Genomic DNA, 25,945 nt, shown 5'->3' with positions numbered 1-25,945 from the left:
TGAAAAGAATGGGCAAAAAAAAAAAAAAAAAAGATTATGGACAAATTTGTGAAATCCTTGTCTTAGATGTCACTCTCTTTTCCTTCCCTGCTCCACCTGCTTTTTCCATGGATCTCCCAAGGTTCATCCAGAGCAGCTCTGCTCAAAGCTGGTGAGCTCTAACAATCAAGGTCTCAGTCACTTCAGCAGACTTTAAATGTGGATATATGGGCTGTGGGTGGCTGCAGGTTTGCATTGTGAGCTACAATAGAGCTTTATCACTCATGATCTGCTAGCACAGATGGATGCAGTAAAGGAACGTTTGTGATCTGTGATCATTTTTCATCATCAGCTCTTGTCCTCCTAGCTTTGCAGTGATTATGACGACAGGAAGGGCACTTACAAGTGATTATTCTGGAAGATTTAGAACTGACGTTCTAATTCTACATAACTGAAGCTATTCCATTTGTTTTATGATGAACTCTTTCAACATTATAATATATCTGATTCCAATCATCAACCCAAAAGGATCTGTTTTTCAGCTTTCAGTGCTCTATGTAATGCATGCATGCATGCTGAATGTACACCAGAATAACTAATTGCTTTCATTTTTTCAAGGTGACATGAGATATACAGAACACCAAAGATCACTTGCAAAACTTTTTAAAATAGAACTTCCCATCTCACAGATTAGCTTGTTTTTAGAGACATGTCAGATGTACACGAGCTGACAGACTGCAGGCAAGAGCAGCCAGCATGGGAAATTGCTAGCCATTCCTGTGAAGGCAAGTGTTACTCATCCAGGGAAATTCTGCACAATACAACAGAAGTTTACTACAGCCAGAGTGGAAGGAGACACTGACAATTCTTTCTTTCTTTCCTTCTCAGCAATGGCTAGAGAGCCAGCTGCAGACTAGGGGGATTAGTCTAATTTCTACTCACAACAGTTTGACAAGATTTATTACCCACTTCATGGACAGCCCAAATAAAGAGTAATGATCATTATTACTGAGAAATTAGGACTGTAGTCCAAGTTAAACATGCCGTGGTCAGAAAATTCATTCAATCTTTGTATTTGTATGGCCATATTAATTTATTACATTGTGGCTGTCCCACTGAACAAATCTGATAGTGGAAGGATTGATCGTCCGAAGTTAAGATACTTGGCACGTTTGTTTGACACACATAAAACCTGAAAAATGAGAATTGGCCCAAGTTGTGCTCTGAGCACAATAATCACTGCTCCACTGATGACATAAATTTTGTCTCCTCGGCTAAATCTTCATTCTTCTACATACTGTCAAAGAGAACTATGTACATAGTGTTCAGCTCATGCTGAGATTACAGCAACTGAAGCTGTATAGCTGAGCAAATGCTTTTTCACTTCGTAAAACAGTTTGACACAAAGGAAAAAGATGGTGTCGATAACTGTAAGGAAAACTTTTCCTAGTCATTAGAAAAGAAGATAATGAGGCAAGATATACTAGAAGTCTCCAATGTTATAAATAGCACGAAGAAGGTAAACAGGCACTGGATATTTGTTCTTCCACATAACACAGCAATTATATAGCACAAAAGCAGATTACCAGCCATGGGATAAGGAAGGACAAAAGAAGCATTCCACACCACTGCCAACAAATATTATTACTGTGGAACTGATTGACACTGGATGATGCAGATGCCAAATCACTGACAAGCTTAAAAAGAGTTGGACAGATTTGAGGAAGAGAACCCTGCCTGCGGCTGTTAAAAGGGATAGGCTGACTGCTCCATCCCCAAACAACTGATTGCCCAAGCTGCTTACGTGAAAGATCACTCTTAATCCCTGCTTGTTACTCGCTCCCCAATGTATTTTCCACTGTGGACAGTTTGTGGTACAAGATGAACTCCAATCTGATACTACAGATTCATTATTTTGCTTTTGTAAGCTGGGTGCTCCCTACTAAATACGTGGAGAAATGAAGTAACCTCTCCCTCAAATAGTGCTGGGAAGACAAACCCCTGGATGTACAGGACACAGAGAGCAAATAAATGAAAATGTATCTGCCTGTGGCTTTGGCAAGGCCATAGGTCGCCCTGTAAGTCACCAGCCATGTCTTTACTGTATCCAGCAGCGCATCAGCTGCTCATCCTGCTTCTTCCAGCAGCCACATTCATACGATGAACATTAAACAAACCCCAGGCCCACTCATCTCCAGAGCTCACAAGGAATGTCTTAACAGCATACTTAGCCTCCAGGGCCAAGGCGAACACTCCTGCTGCTTCAGGGGCAGCTGCAGACGTTCCTGAGTGACGCAGAGTGCAGTTGCCATACAAGTCTGTTGTAGCCTGCAATGAATATTAGATTTAATTAATGAAATGAGTTATTCCATTTTCCTTGCAGCTGCAGATGTAGAAAAATATAGAGAGTGGAGTTTTGCTCTTCAGAGTAACTGTGTATTTGTTCCCAGGATCTGTCTTCTTTAGAATTGTGTATGAATTTAAAAGTATTGGGGGACATAGCTACAGAAGGTAGGAATGCAAGAATAAGTTACGATATAGGAAAACAACGTTCACTACCACTTAGATCTCAAACTTACACAGATATCATTTATTTCCTATAAGCAGAGTTTAACCAAAGGCCTCAAGTTTCCTTATGTTGTCATGAGGGTTGGAAACTAGAATCGTTAACAGTACTGAGATTTCTAAGATTTATACAACTCCAAAGCTAAGACTAGCTGCAGTCCTCCATGCAGACCTAAGGAAAACCTCAGAAGTACATTTTATGGTGATAATTACAAAGGTATCACTTCAGCTGATACCAGCACAGTGCTGACACCAAGACAGAAAACAGTATTTTTCTATCTGCTATTGCATGCAGGCATTTAGGATGCTACCTAAAATGAATAAAGACTTTGGAGCTTGAAATAAGGTTAAGGAAAATGTATAATGGCTTTTGGCTAGGGCAGACCTTGAGTTACTACATCACCCTCTGTGAATCAGACCACATCCTGGCTAGTCTGAAGGTGCTGGAGAGCAGTGTCAGTATAGTGGAAGGGAATCCCAGCTAGACTCGAACATAAATCACGTATTTTCCCCTAGTAAGTATGGCCCTGTAAAGGACTTGAGTATGGTGCTCCACACTGCTCTCAATACTTGACTGTATCTCTAAGGGTAATCTGAACATCCACATTTCCTCTACAGGCAACTGAATGTCTGTCTGCCCTGTGCAGCTTCTAGTACAGCAGAAATCTGATTCGTGACTGCTCTGCCAGAACAATTAAGGATGATTTCAGATGTCAACCCCTTTTATTTAGCTTTAAACAGAAGCCTTTTGTCAAACTGTCCTCTGGAAAGAGGGCAATTGAACTTCTAAATCTGGTTTCTGATAAAGGAAAGCACGAAATATATGAATCTCTAAGATACGGAAGATCATTGCTGTTCTCAATGTTAATTCCACATCTCCTCAGCTGACAGCCTTGGCACAATCACATGCTGCAGATGAGAAAATATCCATCTCAACAAAGGACCATCTGGAACTCCAAAGCAGTCAGAGTCGTAACGGGTCGTGGGAGTGCAAAAAGACAGCAGCAACACCACAATAATATCTGGACTCACCACACCAGCCTCTGGATTTCTCTTCCTCCCATTGCTGAATGTGGAGGCTAGGGTTGAAGAGCAGCTTTCATCATACAGAGCTGTCCGTCCATCATTTATTGCAGAATTGATGGAGATTGTCCACATACTTGATGCATAACCATCACAGTTGCAGTCATCGTAGCTGCCTCCATCTCCAGATGCCCAGACGTAGATGCTTCCTTTTCCTCCCCGGCCCTGTGAAAAGGGAAAGTTGGCCCTCCTGGGTTAAACTGCAAATAGAAAACAGCACCTATGCTCAACAGCACATGTAGTTGTGAAACTAAACATCTCTAAAGGAGAAAACTGATCCAAACAAAATATACGTCAGCTGTAAGCTGAAATAAAATGGGTTTCTGCAGGTTATTAAAACTGGTTAACTGGCAGCTACAGCCAACTGGCTGCCACAGCCAACTTCATGCACACGGAGCCTTTCCATTTATCTCCTGTTTTGCTTGATGCCCTGAAGGCTTCTGTGCCATATGCTGAGACGTTTTATAGATTCATTAGTGCTTATGTCAAGGTCTAAATGCTATAACGAAGGCGTTCTTTTAAAAGCAATGTAGGTCATCTCAGACACTGGCTTTGTAAGATCTAATTAGGTTTGGACGAGGATTACAAACTCTGTGAAGCCAGCACCTTTTTCCCCTCAATAGATTTTCTCTGTAAGTATCATTGACACAGAGCTGTTTCTTTTTTTCTGGCAAATCAGCTTTTATGACCAAGCAGAAAGTAAAAAATCAAATGAATCATCTACAGAAAGATGGTCTACCAAAACCACTGCAAAGTCCAGAGATGAATGGGAGATACTGAAGCTATGACCTTCCTGTTAAAGAAATCTGTATCCTCTCTCCCACTTCCAGGTAAGCAAGGACTGGGAAGGGATCAACTCCATTCCATCTTCTCATGCCATCCTAAGACTGGAAGAAGGTAAGACCTCAGAGCCTTGACGCTTGGAGGAAGATCAGTGCCACTGAAACCAAGCACAGATCTCCCACTGATTGCAGCACTGCCAATATTTCTCTGTGTTTAGTCTAATGTAAGCCAGTGTTTATTTCCAGCAGCATCACCAGGGTGCAAGGCCTCAATTTAGCATACTGTTTGTGTGCACTGGGTAGAAGATGAGAAAAAATATCTTCTGGTCTTTTCATTGTCCAGCAAGAAATGGAAATTAAAGCATACGCAAACAAAGCAATGGTATTTTAATAGGAACCTTTTCTGCAAAGAATTTAAATCAAATCTGGGCTCCCAGCAGTAGCTTCTATTTTTCATCATACCTCACTGAACAGAGCAACCTCATTATTTCAAGCATCTTAGAGAGTTGCATTATAATCCATTGAATTGCACAGCAGGTCTGCTGCCACTGGGGTACCTAACACCTCAGGACAGAGATTTTCATAATTAAGATGATGACTATGAAATAAGCATACTGAAATCAGTCTGAGAACTCCTACCAAGATCTGAGATCAATCATTTTCCTTTTAAAGGAAGAGGATGCTGTTGCAAAAAATACATAAAATCAAAATAATGAGCTTGTGCTCAGACTGCTGCTACCTGGGCTTTGGACTCACTTTCCAGGCTACATCACAAGCTTGCTATCCTGCCCACATGCACCATCACACCACTGTGTCACCATCTGTGCCTTTTGGACAGCCTCAGTGACAGCTAGAGCATCCGCCCATCCCCAAAAGACACGCTGCTGGTGCCAGGAACAGGATGTTTGGCATGTCTGGGACTGATCTTAAACAAGCCTTTCCTTCTAGCCATTTTGAAGGAAGATGAAAGACTTAATTTTCATGTGACAAATTCAGGAAAGCAGTCTGGTGCCAGGCAGTTAGCCTCCGCAGCATTCATACAGTGTCGGGAAACAGACTTTGCCCTGCATGGCAAATGGCTCCATGCTGCCAAAAGTGGGAACTGCTGCAAAGCAGCACACCCCACAGATGGGATTTGTGGAGGACGGCAGAAAACAGGTGTAACAGATTGCTGGTGGAGTCAGGTGGCATCCACAACTGCACTGAAATTTGGGGTTGGGTTTGTGGGTGTAGTAAGCCTGCTAAGTGCTGGTGGGGGCAGGAATTATGCCATCACTGTCTATTTGGAGAACAGTCAAAGGATATCACTTCTATGAGAATTGCCGTAAATTTAGGACAAAAACAAGATTGGACAAGATGCTAGTGATAGGCACTAGAAACAACAGAGTGAGCCTGAAGGAAGATTCAGAAATAAGAGGGAAGTCTGCAAGGCAAGAAGGTATATTTTAAAGAGTATCTTTTCTCCAGAATCCTGTTGAAATCTGTTCATTTCCCCCAGAAGCAATACAGAGCTTGTCACTCACACTTCTGAGCCATCTGAAGCCATAACTCGCACTCACAGCTGAAAATGGATCTCAGCGCATTGAGGAGCAGCCTAAAAGAGTCTCACCTCTCAAATCACACTGATCAGAATGAAATCCTGAGCAAGGCTATATGCTCAGAAAGTCGCAGACAGCTACTGAGAAATTTTCTTGGCAGAAACAGCAGGTTTTCTATTTCCAGTGCTCTTCATCAGATGTTGTGCTACTGGCAAAAAATATCCCTGAGAAGCTTTATTACCCATTTTCTCAACTTCTGAAGACCATAATCCCAGGAAAATTCCTTTACTGAACAACCTTGCAAAAGTGAGCAGGCAGGAAACTGCAGGCTAATCCATTTTATGTAACTTAAGGTACACCTTGAACTCTTTTTCACTTTGTTATTGTGTTCATGCATCATGCTCACTGGGCTAGTGCCTAAGCCAGTATTCCTCTAAGCTTTCATTCCTGGATCACACTTACCAGATAAAAACTGGTGGTATTTGGCAAATAAATCTCCTTCAGCTTCCCCTGGTCCTTCTTGTAAAGGCTGTCATGTGAGTAACAGCTGAGTCTCTAACACAGCTCAGCCTCTGCTTTAGCTCCTGTAATTTGCTCATTCCAGTCCAGCCATCATGGTTGCTAAAGGTGGATGGAAGGATTATCACAGTCTTTACAACCCGTCTCTGGTACAGACTCTCTGGCTTTGCACTTTTTTTTTGTTTGCATGACATGATAATAATTCTGCATTTCTTCTGAAGAAAAAAAAGAAGTGTCTCACAGCACCTTCTCTATAGTTTAATAGCAATTTTTGTGCCTGCTATGATAAGATATGAGCTGCTTTTCCAGGAAAGGCAAAAGAATTCTACAGCTTTTTCAAGTCTTTGCCATTGGTCTTAGCAACTTTTGGATAGGACTTGGCCAGTTACCATTCCTTATTATTTTCCACTTATCTTCCTCCTTAAAGAGTGCTTGTTTCTCTTTAAGCATCATTAATTAAACAGCATCATTAGAGTTTTTGGCACTGAATTATTTGGAAACCCTTACATGTTTTGTAATTAAGAACTGCATCCTTCAATAACAGTTGGTAATTATCCTGCAAAGCGTGGTTTGCAGCCCAGGGCATGGCGTGTCCAGAACACACTGCTCTGCTTGGAGGAGCTTTGCAGCACTGGAAATTTCCATCACGTTCCCCAGATGAGGAACCCCAAGGCAAGAAAGGATGGAGAAAAGCTGCAGCACCATTTGCCTGCTGTCGGGACCTGGTGGATGCATTGGGCTGGGCTTTCCAGCCATTGAGGAGCTCTCCCCACTTCTGCCTTGTGCAAATAGCCCAGCTGTGTGACTTAAGCCAGCTGGAATCAGCAAGACCATGGCATTGCCAAGCTGCTCCTGTTTTTTTTTGCACTGCCAGGGTTTTCTGGAGTCTGCCTGTGTCCTCCTGCATCCCTGACCTGCTGCCAGCTAGCAGCTCATTGAGCCCTTGTTGAATTTGGTAGCTGGCTGACTGGTTCCTCCTAGCAGATTTCTAAAGCAATTTGGGTCAAGTCATAATCACCCAACTACATGAGACTTCGTTGTATGAGATTCTCAAAGAACTGAGCCCTGTAATTGTCAAACCCTAACAAAATGCTTTATATAACTTACTCCAGTCTTTATTAGGTCACAGAAGAATACTGAACTCCCATCCACCAACCCCCAATTAATTGTGCAATTGTTAATACTTCCTTTCACTAAAAATAGTGCTTGAGCTATTTTCTATGCCTAAATTACTGTTGAAACTAGATAGCCTTCTGTTAGCCAAGAGAAATGAGTGGAAAAATACAGTTTTGGTGAAGAGAAGTAGCATTAGCTTTCAATTAGGGTTCAGCTCAGCAGGAAGGGAGCTTGGAAAATGCCAAGAGAAAAGCTTCTATTTAAAAATAAAATAATTCCACCTGCTCAAAATCAAACATTTCTTCTTTCCCTTCAAAATTTATTCTCCCACTTAAATTTGATCCATTTTATAAAAGCAAGAACTTGATGATCAGTACAAAATAAGCAAAATCCACCAATTGAAATGCTCTGGCTCAGCCTAAACCATCAATTCCTTTTTGCTGGATCCTGAGCTACACATCACAAGTGGTAACACATTACTATAGCCCAACAGTTCTGCAGATATAATTGTGATATTGGTAACATCTGTAAAAAAAAAAAAAATCAATCCCATTGCTCCATACTGATTCAAGCTATGGCAGTATAGCAGTTTTTTACTCCTTATGTGACAGTCATCTGAATCTTTGTGAAGGGCAATATTTAATGCTGTCACAGGACCACATGGAGCACAAGCCTTACAACAGCCAAGGTCTTCAGCTGACCAAGGCATGTCCAAAGCAGCAGATATCACAACAGAAACCAATGAGATTTGGGATTTACACCAGTCCTGTCCCCAGATATGTGTATTCATTCCCTGAGCTGTGGCAGGAAAGCAGATGCTCACAGACTGATCTCCAAATCTGGATCTTATTCATGGTGATGGGGCGTGTATCCCATCACTAGGTTAGAAAAGCTGCTTGTGCTGTTTTACCGAAGCCTGAAAGTATCCCACTCCAGCCAAATGGGGCAACATCAGAAAAGCTAACATACAATATACTCATGTGGGATTGTAATTTGGTTTGATTTTAGCTTAAACACATAAGACAAGTCTTGTAATTGCAATGCATATTCTAGACACAATAGCAATATGATAGTAAAGGGCTCCAGAGTTATAAAGAAGCTTGTAAGGCTTCCTTAGAAATGGAATAATCAGAAGGCAATCTCATAAAATAATTTCCCTATCCTCACTTGGCTATTGAGCCAACAAAACAACGTTAGATGTAGTTGCATATACATTAATGATGTGCCAATCTCAGCATGTTTCAAACAGCAAGAATGCAATGTGCTTGGCCTTGGATGGAAGCAAATGAGAAATATTTCATTTTCCATGCTATCCTTTCTTCTTCTACTGTTGAGCCCAATTACAGAGCTATGACGAGACTATAAATTCTTAATATTGCTCCCTTGGCAATTTGCACTTGTATAGCATTTTCTTAGGTAGAACCATATTATGGAAGTAACATTTTCACCAACACAGGCACGAATGGATCGTGTCTTATATATCCCGGATGAGCTGGCAGTCTCAAGACATTAATTCAGTCCATGAGCAACTCCTTGCAACTTACTAATATAAAAGCCTATATCATAAAAATGCAATAGATAGAGACTAGCTTAGCTTGATTACTTTTTTTTTTTTTTTTTTTTTTTTTAATATCTGCCTTAAATTCCAATTGCTGAAGCTGGAAATATTGAACTCATAAAACAGCAAGTAAGAAATGTTTACTGGATATTGGGTTATATCCGTAAAGCATGGGTGGAATAGTTCTTGAGCTAGTTACTTTTTTCTTACCTTACAGTTTAAGATGTCTGATGAATTTCAATTCTGATTGAAAGGTACCAGTGAATAAATGGTACATAACTAAGAGAGTTGTGCTACCACTGGGAAACCACCTGTCCCTCCCTGTCCCTCCAAGTTGTACAGCCCCCAATACAGGTAAGACAAGGGATACATAAATCACACAGCATTGCTCTGTCCAGCCATACTTTTTACAGAATGCTACTACGGGCTCACACCCCTTCTCTGAAATGAAAGTTCCTCTCAGCTATGATACAGCTGTTACTCAACACTGGGCTGTTTATTCCCAAATCTACCATTGCAGTTTCTGCCCTGCTTTGCATTTTAGTTTGTAGCTCTGCACCTGGAATAACAACCCTCTATAGTTCACTGAAGAAATATATCTGTAAACATGCAATACATTAGGAGCAGTGCAACCGAGCATATAAGAAGCCTGTTTGGTACAGGGGTAAGGTATCTCAGGACATCTGGAACAATGTTAGGTCAGTGACTTACTGAGGCTGTAAAGAAATATAACCCTTTTCTCCCTGTATGCCACAATACGCTGCTGTCCACAGATGATGCCTAGAAGCCAGACAGTAACATTTCATTACATAAATCCATTACAGCTCCTGGCAACTGTGTTTAAAGAGGGAGCAACAGAGCACATTCACGAGACAGAACCGCATTTGTCCCTTAGCCCATTGCAGGCTACCCTAATGAATATCTGACTCAGGCACAGTCTAGTACAGTTGCCTGTCACAGTGAGCAGCCAGCACCAGATGCCTTGCAGCTCAGGGTTGTTTGTGTACAAAACTAGTTCAACCTCTACCCTCAAGTGCCTGCTAATTCAGCAGTGAGCTCATACATCTTTGCAATGCAACAATGCAACTGCCACTATTCAGTGACCCGGTCACACTGCTGACAAAAGTCTGGAGATAAGACAGTGAAGAGCAGACTGTATGAAAAGTGAATGGAATTGTGGCCAAGTAACAAAAAATAACTAACTACTTTCTGATGACATGTATTACACTTGGTTATGAATGCGTGGCTTCAAACCACACATCCAGACACACAGACTAGAAATGTTATCATCATGCTAGAGTTGTCAGGCAAGTGCTTACAACAGGCATCCCAGCAGGTCTGGAAGGAGGATGCCAAAGGACAAGACACCAGAATGGAGTCTGGGGAAGGATGAAACTCGCATCTCTCCTTGAGATAAGTTCTGAAGCATGGCAGCAACAAGGCAAATGTTACCAGTGTTTGTCAGTTCAGTTAACTGCATATTCCCTTTAAGAATTTAATCTCATTCCCAATTTCTTCTTAGTTTATTGCCTTAGAGGCAAGGATATTAATCTTGCTCTGTGCAAGAGATCTTCCATTTCCTTCCAGGATATTTGAAAGTATTGCTTTTAGTTCAACAACACATTTTTATTCTTAGCATGTTTCTTCCTCCCTGCCAATATTTCAGCTTCATCACTTATTTATGAACCATCACTCTGGTGAGAATCAGCCCTAGACTGAGAAAAAGTGTTCCTGCATTTATTTGTCCCAGTTTGTAAAATATACTACTTTTCTCTTTAATAGGAAGTGTTGTTTTAAAAAATATATGTATATTCTGAAAAGTGAGGTTTACATTCATCCACTCAGTAGAGAATTTTGTGCGTAGATTGTAGACCTAAGATAGGTAAAATGCTATTATATCAAAAGCTCGTTAATCTTCCCTAACATGCAGGGAAGCCAGCAGTGGGTTTTTCAAAGCACCATGGAGAGTTCCCAGCTTCCACAGAAATGATGAAATGCCTTTGGGAAATCTGGCTCTCCATGAAAAGAAATCAGAACAAATTATATCCCCAAACCTTTCTGTGACAGGAAATGTAATGAACATAATTAGGGTAGATAAAGCTATGGCCACAATGCAAAGGGAGTTATCTAGAGGGGAGCTATCTCTTTCGTGCATGTATTGCCAGGAGATATCTAGGATACTGCCACTATAAAATTAAGTGTAATTGTTCCTAGACAACAGTATCTTTCTTAGGTACAATCCAATACTATCCTTTCTGCCCTCCAATTCCACAGTGGTTATTTGACAGAGCTGCTTTCCTAATTCGGGCTCTTCTGTTCATTTCATGCCTTCTGATATGGTATGAGAGCTATCTTTCCCAGAGGGCAGCTCACCAGCACCCTTCTCTCTCCTTAGCAAGCAGCCTAAGAGATCCCAGATCCCTTCTGACCCTCATACTGTAAATTACTTCCTAATTAGACTAATAACACATTTAAGGAGAAGGCATTAAAAAAGTTACGTGAGCAGACAATATAACAGAGGAGAAAAATCTCTTATCCCTTTTTAAGCATTTAGAAAGCTGTAATGTCAGCATAACTCCACAAAATAGAGTAAATGGGGACACAACAGCAAGTTAACTGAAAGCTCTTTTAATATTAACCTGGGAAAAACAAAACAAATGAAACAAATAAAAAAACAACAACTCAACACAATAAACCCTCCAAATTAAAACCTGCCTCTCCTGGAAGGGTTAAATGCCTTCTTTTAGATTAGTTTGCATTACCTTTCCTGGGTTACTCATGCATTCTCTGTTACTTCTTGATTAGTTTTGCATGGGAGTAGAACAACAAAAAATTGGAATGGGAGATTATCTCTGCTCCATCCAACACTAATGGAAGAAAAATCAAGTATCCAGTAACACATCAGGGTGCTGCTAAAAATACAGCTGTGCTACACACTGAAGAAGGATTCTCCCCAAAACAGACGTATCTAAGGGGATCAGGAAAGACTTTATGAGGATGCATGGCAGACCCTGGGATGCGTGTTGTCATAGATTTGTACACATTCAGTCTCATGAGGAGGTCTCTGACTCTTAGAGTGGGATGGAATTTGCTCACCTGATCCCCATGTTTCCAAATTTGTGTGTAAGAGCATGAAGATGTCCATAATTCAGCTATTATAGGTAAAACATTAGAGACTCCAGTTTTGAGAAAGCTTTGGATGCTTTACCATGTATTACAGCAATAGATTTAATTCCCGTGCCACAAAACATGGTAAACTGATTGTTTACAGAGAGGTGGTGATGAAGAGTGGGTGAAACTGGCTCAAGTAAGAGGAAGAAAGAATCTGGATGGAAAATGAACAGTTGCAGAGCTCCCACACAAAACCACCCCAGATGTTCTTAGCAATTTCTAATCATCTCATTATGGAAACCCATCTAGAGTCAACAGGAGGAGTAGCCTTATTCCCTGCAGCACCAGGAGTAACTGTGGTTGGGACACCTGCATGATACCAAAGAGGAGATGGAGCTATATAATGTTTGTAATGTCTTTGAAAGAGGTGAAAGGATAGAAATAAAACAAGGAGGGTCCTGGTATTGGAGACTATTACTCCACAGACAGTGGTGGTGCAATTATAGCTGTAATAAAGACCACTCAAGTGACCTTAAAGACACAATGAATTCGAAATGACAATTAAACTGGCAGCACATCAAAAAAGACAATGTGACATCAGTAGTATAGCTAGCATCTTTCAAGTTAGGGAACATTTACAGGGCTCTGGAGCCAGAATGTGATCAGGCTTTTCAATTTTGACTGTGATGGCATATAAAAAACCTATGTAAGCCGAACAGAGATAAAAACAGCTCTATGCAAGAGAGCACAGTATCCTGAGACAACATGATTTAAAAAAGAAAGCCAAGATATTGCAGAGAGAACATCAATGGAACTGAAAGCTGAGACAATTTACATAATTGCACTGTGTTCTGCAGCATCTATCACATATGCTTAAGCTCCTGGTGTTACTGCAAGTGTGTACATATCCCCCTGTCCCAGTACCTCAATTATTTAATAGGATTGTTACCTTGTTCACACCATCTGCCATCGCTTGTAGTGTTAGCTCTCTAGGCCCATCCACAGTCTTTCCATTATCAGTTGGTCCCCAGCTGGCACTGTAGATATCTATGACCTGAGGCATATGACTGATAGAGGAAGCCTCAATAATGTCTGTCATAAATGGCTGGTCGAGCATCCGAATACCTGTGGATTTAATCAACATAAACATGACATCACCTAGCAGAAGAGAAAACATGATATCACCTAGCAGCACCTGAGTAACTCCCCCAGAGCCATTGACAGTTTTGGTCACTCAGCAGTTCTGCACCCACCATACACTCTGCATCAGGATGTGCTTACCTCCCAGCAGGATGCAAAGCACATAAACACCCAGCCATAACAATGTGGTGTGGCCCAGAAAGAAAAAACACTTCACTGCTTTCTAAGTACATAGTCTCATTCATCTGCTATTTGAAAAACACTTCAAAAACATTCCTGTTAAGCAATCTCAGCATTTTATAGTAATGAAATATTAAAAGTATGTAGATCATATTTTTTATGTAGGAATTGAGTCAGAGTTTCAGTGATATGATCCAAGGATGTGTCAACTTTATAAAACCTCAGAGCACTGTCCCAAAGCAAGGCAGAGCGTAGGACAGAGGCAGTCCAAGCCCTTGCATCTCTCATACTCCCCTATGCAGGACAGTGGTGCCGACAGCCAACCTCTGGGCCCTTTGGATGAGACCTGAGCAGCCAGGGACACATTCCAGATCTCATTATGGCCTTGAGTTGAAGTTTGGTGTTTTTCCCAACAGCTTCAGGACAGAGATGTGACAGAAGTCAGCACCACAGAGCCAAGCAGTGTGAATGGCAGTGGGAGCCTGATTTGGAAGCCAGTGCTTTCACTGTATGCAATACAAAATCCATGTGCCAAGCACAAGGCTGGAAAGAGTGGTATTTGGAAATCTGACCCGAGCTGGATATTCCCGACCTGCTAATTTAGGCTAGAAACTACAAAGTGAATCTCAGTGACTGAGAAAACCCCTCTGCACTGAAAGCACAGAATTAATGACTGATGCTAAGGAAGTGAGGGACAACAGGCAGAGCTGAGCCGTCTGGTTTGACTCCAGGGGAAAAAAAAGAAAAGAGGTAAAAGAAGCAAAGCACACAATTCCCCAGATCCTTGCTTACCAACTTCTAATCCAACCTGCAAACACACCTTTGAATCATGTCAGATGCAGACTACCAGCTCCTATTACTTTTCCACTGACCACACGGTGGTGCTGCAGGAGCACACTGTCCTCATATACGAAAGCAACATTCCCCCAAGTCACTGGGGATCTTCCTGCAGAGCAGGCAAATCTGAAAGGCTGTTTGTCTTCAGAAAAGGCCTTCAGCTTTCAATCTTCAAACAACCAGTTTGATGCAATAGATTAACTACAAATAAATATGAGGTGCTGCTAACTTCCCATGCCTCAACTCACAGTCCTCTAAAAGTGATTGCCAGAATGTACATTTCATGAAATGCTGCATCCATGGAGGACACATCATCATTACTGGTGGAGAAAGGCAAGCACCAGGCCTCCTTGGCCAATTACTAATTCCTAAGTGACACTTACAGGGGTAACTGCTTAGCACATATAGCTTGGTGTCCTTGAGGTTCTGCTTTGGAATGTGCAGGTGACAGGCAAAATGTGGCCTTCCTCTGACTTCTCTGGGTCAGCAGTGAACCAGGCCAAGCAGAATACCTTCCCCAGGAAACAATGGGTGCACATATGATGGAGTTTCTAGTATGCACTGAGGAATGAAATGTAATTCCTAAGCACCCATCTCCACTTGCGACTCCCTTCCTAACAACGTGGAGCAATCGTACAGTGAGGAAAACGGATTTCTTTAGGGTGAAACTCAACTGACATACCCTGTTCAAGAGCTCAGCTCCAATCTCCGTACTCAGTCCATCAGGGCAGAAAAAAAGCTATCTCAAAGTAAAAATATCCAGCACACCTGAGGAGAGAACGTTGAGTGCTAAGCGCCAGCCAGTCTGCTCTGGGCATCTGTTCTTACCACTCCACAGCCCTCATTACAAGGGAGGAAAGCAACAACTGCAGAGATTTACAGCACTGCAGGGCCTGCACTGTGAAAGCCTAAAGCATACAAACAGCATGGGATTTGCCCCTTTTCAAGTACAGGTTCCAAGTGCAGCAGGAATCTGCACCTTCTCTCCTGAAAAATAAGATTTGCCACAAACGATTCTGCCACGACGCAGGGAAGGAGCACTGAAAATGATAACGCAGAGGTTAGCAAAAGGAGGAAGAGAGCTGTTCCTTTGCAATGTCATTGAAGAAGCTATATAGGGCTCTCAGTGAAGGCAGAGCCTCTCCACAGCTAGCGTGAGAAGTAATAAAGGCATGGCCCAGTGCCAGCCTGCAGTCCTGGGCTGGGCTGTGCTCCCTGTCCCTGCAGAGCAGTACTGCACAAAGCACAGTGCTGTCAGGACTGCTCAGGTCGGTACTGTACCTGCCACCTTGGAGTTGTAGGCGACTCCCACGCCGCAGATGTTGTTGTTGGCAGCTGCAGACACCTCTCCTGCACATCGGGTCCCGTGGCTGCAGAGAGGAAAACAGAGACACCGCGTTAACCCCAGCTAACACAGTGGTCCCTCTGCTGGATCAACGAGCATAACCCTGTTCCTGTCTTTGCCTCATTGCATCCCAGCCCTTCAGAGGAAAACCCATGGCAAACTTGAGTGCCGCACTAGGATACACTTGGATGAGTTCATTCCATCCTGAAGCAGCAAATAATCAGTTTCCCCTCTGCAGCATGAATGATGCTTGCTCTGAGGTTAACACAGAGACCTGTGCTTCGTTTAGCTGCGAAGTTATTCAGCCCATTCCAAAACTCTGGCTGTCAAACAGCTTCTGCCTTGTGACCAGCTACTAGACAGCAAAACCATTCCTGGAAACAACGGTGTAAAACTAGATCAGCACTAATCCCTGCATTTTTGCAACCAGGCCATGTGACACCTATTACTTTGAGCCCCACGAATACATTTTGCTCTTCAAACACCTATCAGATACGTATCACTGCCCACAGAGAATTCTACAGAAAGAGGTGGTGCAGTATCAAGCTGGAGTAGCAGAAGAGAACCACAAGGTCCAGCACATTCCTTGGCAGCAGAGCTGTGGCCAAGGGCATCCATCCCTTCCAGTGCCCAGCTGCCAGGAGAGCCACAAGCTGGCACGGAGCTGCAGCTGTCAGTGCCCAGATAGCCTGCAGTCAGCTTGAATGTGAGATGCTTCTGCTCTGACACCGAGGTCCAGGCTCAGCCTGACGTGCAGCATTTCAAGAACACTCAGCGTCTCTGAAGTGCTTTACAGCTCTGAGCACAGACCCTGCTGCTGCCAGTGGCTGCGAGGCAGGCTTACAAGAAGGCAGACTGCACTTTTCTTCCTCTTAATTCACCACAGAAATTAAACAGCAGAGAAGACAGAGAAGGGCAATATAATCTCATTTTAAAACAAATAGCAGATATAGCAGAGAAACAAGTGAAACCTATGCTGTTGTCAGTTTGGTTTCCTTTGAGATGCGTTGATACCAATCTTTTCCACCACTCACATCCATCCACTCCATGTTCCAGCTGGCACTGCTCCTACAGCATGCTAAGGACTCATGCAATTAGCAGTGCTGTCTTCTAGAGGCTGTGTGGAGAGTCCCAGACAAACCATCCCCGGGGGCAGCAGGATTGTTTTAATCATTTTTTTTCTCCCTCTGTCCTTTTTAAGCACCTCCGGCAAAGGCGAGTGTAAAATTAATCAAGGGGTGAGAAGGAAGACATTCTTTTTATTGCCTCACTCAGAAGAGGGTATTTTTCAAGGTAGCCTCCAGAAATGACTGCTCTCAAACGCACACAGTGCTGTGATCACTAAAGAGCAAAGATTGCAGACAAGTTCCTTTTAAAAAAGGGGTAGAGAGGTGAGAGGTGAGGACTCCTTCAGCTGCTGGAGAGATTTCTTTCAACAACCAAACAGGTTTTCCCTCGTGCCCTTGTTCAAGGAGCTGCAAGAAAACACACCATTGCTAGGCTTTCATTACCTGGTGGCCTCTGGGACAGCAACAAGTCACAAAGCAGAATAGACAGCTTTGTTAAAAAATTGCCTTGACTGAGGCTGGGGTGCAAAAAAAAATCAAAAATATGGGTGGCACCTTCAGGTGGACACTGTCTTGCAGAGAGGAAAAATGGGAGGACTATTGGAAGGTCCTCTCCCCTTCCTCCTCTCCGCACTGGCCCAGATGATGGAGGCTGCAAGCAGCCCTGTTCCAGCAGCTCGGAGTTCAGGTAATATGCTCCTGAATGCAGGGGGAAAAATAAGTCACACGTGAGCTACTGCAAATGCATTTGGTTGAATTATTAATGGCAAATAGCAGACTTTTCTAATTTAGGCCTATTTGCTGTTCATGTATCATTAATAAATCCATTGCGGTTTCTACGACGTGACCTGTCTCATGGGCACAGATCACAGCTTCCTTCTCTAATGTTCACCTCTTTGCTGCATTCCAGTCTTTAAAACAAGGGGATAAAACATATTCGAGAATATTTTCATCTACGAACGAGATACATCAAAGGCAAAGTGGATATTAGCACACAGAGCAGCTTTCTTAATGAACGTTGTATAAATGCAAACATTTTATATGAACACGCATGAAAAATTATGGTGGACTGGAAAACAGCTTTGCCTATCTGAACTAGTTATCAAAATTTGACTCCTTCATTTTTGGAAACCATTTCTATTTCTGAAGCCCACTGCCAATCCTATTGCACGTTTCTTCTATTTAGATGTTTTTGAGAAGAGGTGGCCCCCGTTTTCAGGGGAGGTTGTTTTTTTTCCTGCTTTGAAATACATCAGCAAACAGCAAAGGACAGAATTCTGCCTTCCTAATGCCAGGTGTCTGCAGGGAGGGCTGTGCTGACCTGCAGGCTCAACAGTGGGGATGAGCTGCCTGTCCCAACCACCTCAGCTGCTTGCAGTGGGCAGCAGTCAAATATGCAGAGCTCAAAGGAACATTTTTGTAGGGCAAATTCCATCGCCTTTTCATCTGCATGATGCCCTCAGCCTCTGAGCACTGGGAGAGCATTGCATAGGGGGAAATCTACCTGTGGAAGGAGCCACTCCTCCTGCACCTGAACGTGCAAAGAACCTGCAGCGATGCTGTGGCTCTTTCTTCCCTTACAGGGTAATGCTGCAGATAGAACGAGCTGGTGGATATAAGAATTCTCAATTAGTGCATTGTTTGCAGTGTATTGATTGGAAAAAAAAAAAAAATGAAGAAGAGGGGAGCAGGTGTTTTTGCTCTGTTAATGAGCACTGTCTGGAAACCAAAGGGAGACTCAGCGGGATTCTGTTAGAATACATAATAAATAAAGGCCTCTTTTTTTTTTTTTTTTAACCTCTGAAGAATATGGATTTCCAAGACAGGGAGTATTGGAGAATATGGATTTCCAAGACAGAATGACAGCAAACTCTCATCTGAGAGAATATACTGAATAAGAAGCTATAGCAGTGGAAATAGTTATTTTTATCCCGACAGAAAGCTGTGATCTCAGTGCTCTGAGATAGAGGGCCTTGTGCATGCCCACAACATGAAAAGAAATGGCTGTACTGAAAGGCCAAGTTGCCCCTGACTCCCACAGGTACCTCTGCACCACACAACATGGTACCTGCCACATCCCAAACGTTATGCAGGAATAGGGGTTAAAATCACTGCCAGTTCCTAAAGCGGGTGCTCGAAAAGCACTCTGAGCTCTGGGGGGCTGCCTCTGCTTTTAGAAACTGGGCTTGGTTCAGGCATCCCCCACCCCAAAATGGTGACCTCCATGGTCCCCAAGCCATGGGTCTGAGCACAGCCAAGCAGACAGTGCAGTAAGGATGGGAATAAGTAACTCTGGTGCCCAACCATCTGTGTGCCTGTGCCCTAACAGCAGCCCAACTGCCTGCCTGCAGCCTCCTGCCCACAGCGCCCAGTTGTCCCCCTCTAAAACCCACTCTGCTTGATTTCACAGAGAGCCAGTAGCTCTCAGTAAAGGCCAGAGTGCCTCCAGCAACCTTACAAAGAACAAAGTAGAATCTGTGCCTATAAGCAGAGCAGCTGGAATTAATGAAATACTCCACGCAAAAACCTCTTCCTTTTTTTCTTAAAGACTAATGACACTTTGCACATGCAGCTGGCAGCTCACAAAAGCCCCTTGGTTCATCTTTCTAAAAACCAGTCTTCTGGTTCTTATTCTTGAACTGCTTACACAGAAACATATTCTTCATGGAAAAAGGGATATTATCCTATTTTGAGACTGATCTCCTGCATGCATAAAATTCAACGGGTGATACAAAACTTACTGCAAACTGAGCAAAATGGAGACTTTATTGCAGGTTGTTTTGAATGGCTTTCTTGTGTAACTGTAGTCTATCCAGAAGCACCTGTGCAGTTACACAAATGCACGGACTGTCACAGGCAGGCAGTTGTAAGCACCAGGTAATAATAATTCAGGAGTCAGCAGTTATGGCAATAGCTTATGGGTGGGCACATCAGCATAATTAACAACATAGTATAGAAATACCCAGAGAGAAACATAGCTACAACTACTCCTGAACAACTGGGTACAAGTTGAGGAATTCTTGGATTGTGCTAGCAAGAAATGGCTGCTTTACTGATGTGCTGCTCTGTGATTGACCTTGCAAGGCCAAAAAATCACCTATCCCACAAAAGAGACCTCATGGTTCATGACAAAGAAGGTACTATTTTTCTGGAAAAATTAAACAAGAAGAAATTCAGCAAAACAATTGCTGCTTTTCCCCTCCTGACTCTCTCTCTTCCAGATGAAGCATCAAAGCAGAATGCCATTCTCAATATCTACAGATCAGAGTGCAGATAACATGCTGCTTACTCTTGATTCTTCCCTTGGGTGCCCAAATTCAGCCAGAAACCCTGAGGCCAGGGGCCCTGCCACATCCAGGATGCTCAAGGCTTCCCTAAGAGAATTCAGGAGGTACCTCTGCCTCCGGTGCTACCTTGCTGAACACGTGAGGACTGTAAACTGTGCCCTACTATAAAATATTTGATAGCAGCACAACTGGTGTTAATGGGGCTTGGCAGAGCACACGTAGTTTTATGAAGTTCTACACCGAAAATGACACAATCAACCATTACCCACTAAAGCTAAATTTAATTTTCCTCTGTGCCGCTCCACAGCTAAGTGATATCCTTCTCCTACAAAAATCCTTCTCTTAAATAAAGCAAGAAAGGCAGCAGACCTTCACAAATTAGAGCCCCAGTCTTTCTCTGACTTTCCATTCACTAATTGGATTCATGCTAGTTTAAAAGTATCAGATGTCCTTTCCTGAAATAAAGGAGAAATATCATTGGCATCTCGGTTTGGCTAAAAAATAGCTGCTCTCTGAAAGAGGTAATTGGGGACATGGCAGCTCCTAAATCTGTTTGATCCATTCCAAGAAGTCTGTGTCTGGGGTGGAAGCATAGCTGCCCCAAATCTTTCTTGTGCTCCCTGACTGAAGTAACACTGATTTCCTTAAAAATAGAAACCAACAAAGCAAAATGAAAAAAAAGACCTGCACATCCAAAACTCAGAGGCCATTCATGCAGCTGTACTAAGAGATGAGAACTACATCAAATAGGCCTAAAGTATTGCTGTAAGTACTATGACTGAGCTCTGATACTGCTATGAGTTTCCAAATCCTCACTGCTGCTGCTATATAAACTCTGATCACATCAATTATATTTAAGCCTAGAAGACCTTTGCAAACTTCCTTGGAAATACTCTGAAACAAGCTTTGCAAATCTAAGCCAGAACCTATCCGAGACCCTGGGGAATGTGGCTGAAGAGCTGAAGAAGGAAAAGTGAGTCAATCACGATGTGTTGGGAGAAACTAAACAACAAACACAGCTGTGCTGTTGATTCCAGGCTTAAAACACAACAGAGCAGGTTCCCAGCTAGTGTACAAGGACTTCAATTCCTAGCCTGAAATGCTACTCCAGCACAGTCCTCAAATCGTGTTGAAAAGGCAGATGATTCAGAACTTATGTAAGATTTAATTGTTTTTAAGCTGGTCATTCTACACCGTGCTGCTTTTCAGCCTCCTTAGTTTACAATCAAGATAAAATATCATTTCTTCCCACCCCAAAGCCTTTTTCTGTCAGGCTCCAATCTGCATTAAATTTCTTCCTCCAGCTTACTCTCTTAAAAATTAAACAGCAGTCATACAGCATCGGATGCAGTAGATGGGAAACCCATCAGAATTGTATTAAACTTACAGAGCTGGCTTATTATATTGTCATAGGATAGATGACAGAAAATTTTATGTGGCTATCACCCATAAAAGCAATTTGAATATATACTCTTATGAAGCAGCCATCTTCATTTGAATACCATAATGAACCATTTTTAAACCATTTATGAAATGACATTATCAAGAGATTATCCAAAAAAATGAAGTCAGAAGTAACATCCAATTTTATAAACTGCAGTGACATTGAAGCTACCATTTTGGCCAGCAAAGAATCTAGCAAAAAATATACGTTCCACAAATCTTAGCAAATACTTTTAATTTCCTATGCAAACAGAAGTGAACAGGAAGCCACTCGAAACCCACTTACCTGTTGAACCAGTCATCCGTATAGCGGGGGTAGGGGTAGGGATCATTACTGCTGAAATCGTAGCTAGCTTGGGCATTCTGCAAAACACAAAGTTCAGTGAACGTGCAGGAAAGCAGACATGCTAGGTAAAGCAGAACACACATACCCACAGAAAATCTCATTAGGTATTGGCTTCTTTTTTCTCCCCTGGAAAAGAAAATGTCATTCCTTCTCTGTGAAATTCCTCTTGTTTACGTTTCAGCAAACACCATTTTGGACACCCAACACCACTCCCAAAAGTGCTTTATAAGAGGATTTAGGTCCTGTTTCAGCTTAATTTGATCGCCTCGCCAACATTTTCATGAGCTGTTAGGCTACTTAGTGAGGCAGGACAAAGATTAAACAGCATTTTCCAATCAGTATTGGAAATGACCAACACTTGGGGTCTTCCTTCTTACTAAGAAAAACACATTTCTAAACCATTTCAATAGCTATGAAATTTTTCTCAAAATTCCAATGTGAAAACTGTATTAACATTCAGGACATACGTGTCAAAATTCTCTTTGCATATTTTCTTGATCCTTCAGTTGTTTGAACAGCTTCATAAACGTGGCTGTCGGACCCTTCTGAGAATGCCATCCCAGCCTCTCCTTTTTTCACAATTTAGATCACTCATGATTTTGCCCCATCAGCAGAACTGAGGACACTCAGCAACTTTTTGATGCTATATTTGAGAAGCAAGTGGAGTTTCAGAAAGTCAAGTGCATCTTCTTTCTTCCCTCTCAATGAAAAGAAATAAATTAAGGGTGACTGAAAATTAAGCTTTTAAAAATATTTAGAAGCTTCCTCCCAACTGTATGATCACAGAGTTTATATTTTAATAAACACCATAGACAAGGAGTAGAATTATGTTAATTCTTAATTAATGTACTCACATTCTTTTTAAGATTTGGCTGAGCATGCTATTGAAGATAATTTGAGACTCGTGTCTGAATAGCTTTGCTCCTAAAAACATTTCTTTTCAGCAAATTCTCAGCTCCAGGGGTGCAGGAATAGGCAGTCCATTGGTAGCACCAAAGTCTTTGGATTTTAGATTCAAAATCCCCAGCTCCCAAAAACTCTTGTGCCAGAATGAAACAGAGACAACACTGTCCTTGACCCTTGGAGGGTAAAACGAAGTATCTTTCTGGTTACTGTCCAGTGAGTTTTTTGGTCATCATTCCAGGAGCTTTGTTCTTTATATTTAATATGGACAATAAATATTCTGCAGTATTTGAATGGAGTCCAGGCTTGCAGAATGCCAGCCACATGGCTCAGTGCTGTTCTCCAGCTCAGATAGAGCCAAATACCTTATAAGTACCTTTACTGATCTCTCAGTATCTCTAAACTAAGGCCCTGATTTTCAGCCTTAAGATGCCTGCTAATAATTTCAGTTGTAGCCACAGGTTCTCAGTGCTTCTGAGCCTCTGTGCCCAGGTGCACGTTTAATTTACCTCTTTTAATTATCACAACTGCTTATACAGCACTTTGAATGGCATGGATCTGTATGAGCAAAGAGTAAACAGAATATGACTTTTCAGCCAGGGAAAAAGGGGAACTTAACAGTTGTCTATGAATCACAAATAGCACAGAGAAGGTGGACAGGGAGTTATTTACTACTTCTCATAATGCAAGAACTAGCAGGAATCCACAGAAATTACCAGAGGGAAGATTTAGAAGCAGCAGAAAACAGCAAGAAGTGCTTTTCCACAGAGCATATAATGAGTTACAAAATTCATTGGCCCCCAGCAATACAGAGGTCAAAAGCCTGAAAAAAAAAGAGGTTAGACAAATTAATAGAAAATGAATCTGGAAGGGGCATTAGATGCTGTGCTTCCTCCTTCTCCAGTAGTCCAGAAAACTGCAAACACTGGAAACCAGGAGGCCAGAACCACGTAGGCATCTCATGGCCTCTGGCCTGGTGACTGTGCTGCTCCTCCAGCACCCACTCCTGGCTGGCTGTTGCTCGAGACTCTTTCAACTATCGCAGGAATTTAATGAGTAACACAAATTGTTCTGTGAGATGTGGCAACTCACGCAAGAGATGGATGATGTACCACAACTAGGGTCCTGTGTGACAAAAGCTCTGGGCAGCCTGGTCTGGTGGTTGGTGACCCAGCACATAGCAGGGGGGTTGAAACTAGATGATCATTGTGGCCCTTTTCAACCGAGGCCATTCTATGAAAAACCCTGGGGCACAAATATCCAATGCAGTGAAACAGAGAAGGTTTGGATTCTGCAGTGTCCAGGGGAGTTGCAACAAGGATTTTCATCAAGGATTTGCACAAAGGGCCAGGTCTCATCCCACACATGGCACTAAGAAGAAATGAGCATCAGTAAAAACAAATGAGCTTGTCAACAGATGATCCAGTCCTGCTCTTTATTAACAAGCACAGTATCTACTCCTAGCAGGACAAGGTGGAAAAATGCATCCTATGGTAAAGTTAAAAAAGAAATGATGACTCTCTGAGCAATTTAATTAGAAGACAAAATCTACTCTGTCAGTCTAGACTTGGAAACCTTTGGAGATAAACAAATTCCAATCACAAATTAAATAAACTTTCTTATATTGCTGCCTTGGACTAGACATGGCCTGGAAACAATGCAGACTGCAGATAACTAAGCTTAGTTCCAGTGATTTCAGATCTTTTTCACACAGCTATGAGCTAACTGGGTACTAAATGTAATTCAACATATTGCCAACTCCTTACTCAGTTAGAACTTCTGATTTCACTCTGGTTTCACTTCAGTGTATGGATGAGAATTTGAACTTAGTTTTGAGTCAGCTCAGGTTTTTTCCTCACCTGGAAGGAATGCAGTCGTACTGACATGGGCTCTAAGTTAACAGGAGGGCTGCTGAGGCTGATTTTTCAGAAAAACATGAGACATACAAGAACATCATGAAAGCTATCAACCGCTCCTGACTCTGTTAATTTCCTTGTGTAGAGAATTATAGATGGAAAAGTCCTTCTAGCTGTGCAGACATACCACTTGTGTCTAGAATGGTGATGGGAAAATGGATTCCACAAATGATTCAGCCCACTGTGCAGCAGACTGAAGCTCTGCTCTATGCCCCATGTAACCAACAGTCAGACTATGGAAAAGTTGCTTTAGGCAGGCTACAAACCAGGTTATGCAACACTCTTCCAAATCTTCCAGTTTTTACTCACTTGATTTTAGATGGCTGCATTCGGAGGAAAAAGTTATCTAATTTAGCAGGAACCATCGACAAAGTGCAAAATTAAGAAGAATTCTTGGAAAGAAAACAACTGCTGACTGCAAGATTTGTCTTCATTAAGGTCTTTGGAAAAAGACAGCGAGTTTCATCTTCATAAGCGAACATTCCACCCACGCTATGAAAGCTGTGGAACTGGTAATGAAACAGCACTGACGAGTACAAATGGACTGCTTCAAGTTCCTAATTTAAAGATCAAATTCTCAAATATCTAAGCTAGAACATATTTTATTTTTCCTTCCCTGTTCCCCCCAACCCCTACAGCACTGAATCAAAAAAGGAACGGCTTCAATTGGTAACCAAAATGAATCATCTTGTGTTTTGGGAAGTGAACACTAAAATCTGTGACCTGCCATTCTCATCCACAGGCTGGCCCTTCCAGCAGGCAGCAAGAGGATGTTTATCACTAACTCAGGGATGAGGTGGCAATGAAAACCAGTGCACATGAAGATCTGTAGCAGCACAGCGAAATAAAAATATATTGCCTTTCAACTCATGTGATTTGGTTTTCCAATTTTAATGTCCTACCAGTAGGTATTTCTCTTAGACTTGATTCGTCTGTCTGATATTTGGTTGTCAGTATCTGAGGTAGTTGCCCAGTCTTTTTCGACCAACAGTGGAATGATCGGATTCAGGAAGCAACTCAGTGCCATCAGTTTTAGGCTGGAGTTTAGACCTGGACGAGTCCTGAAGCATGGCATCAGAACAAGATCAATCCTACCCCTTGTGTTCAATCGATACCAGTTCCTTGTTGAAAAAAGATTTGAACCTGACGTTCATCTATCACCAATACATAATTACATATAAATAATTTCTACTGTACAACAGAGAATGGCTGTTCTGCTATGAAAAGAGC

At 42.2% G+C, this 25,945-nt stretch overlaps 1 protein-coding gene across 1 annotated transcript in view; it reads right to left on the bottom strand.

Annotated features, from left to right (window-relative positions):
• The window catches only part of PCSK2 (proprotein convertase subtilisin/kexin type 2), a 93,870-nt gene that overhangs the window by 4,455 nt on the left and 63,470 nt on the right, over window positions 1-25,945 (bottom strand). The window contains exons 6-10 of the mRNA XM_031603310.2: window positions 21,837-21,913; window positions 15,690-15,778; window positions 13,201-13,376; window positions 3,577-3,792; window positions 2,207-2,307 (exon numbers count right to left, since the gene is read on the bottom strand). Of these exons, the coding sequence (XP_031459170.1) occupies window positions 2,207-2,307; window positions 3,577-3,792; window positions 13,201-13,376; window positions 15,690-15,778; window positions 21,837-21,913 (659 nt within the window). The remainder of the gene's footprint in view (window positions 1-2,206; window positions 2,308-3,576; window positions 3,793-13,200; window positions 13,377-15,689; window positions 15,779-21,836; window positions 21,914-25,945) is intronic.

The sequence above is a fragment of the Phasianus colchicus genome, chromosome 2, assembly GCF_987193195.1.
Source record: "Phasianus colchicus chromosome 2, bPhaCol1.hap1.1, whole genome shotgun sequence".
Classification (NCBI taxonomy): domain Eukaryota; kingdom Metazoa; phylum Chordata; class Aves; order Galliformes; family Phasianidae; genus Phasianus; species Phasianus colchicus.
Note: the sequence above shows the minus strand (reverse complement) of the source record. Positions and strands in the feature narration are given on the sequence as shown.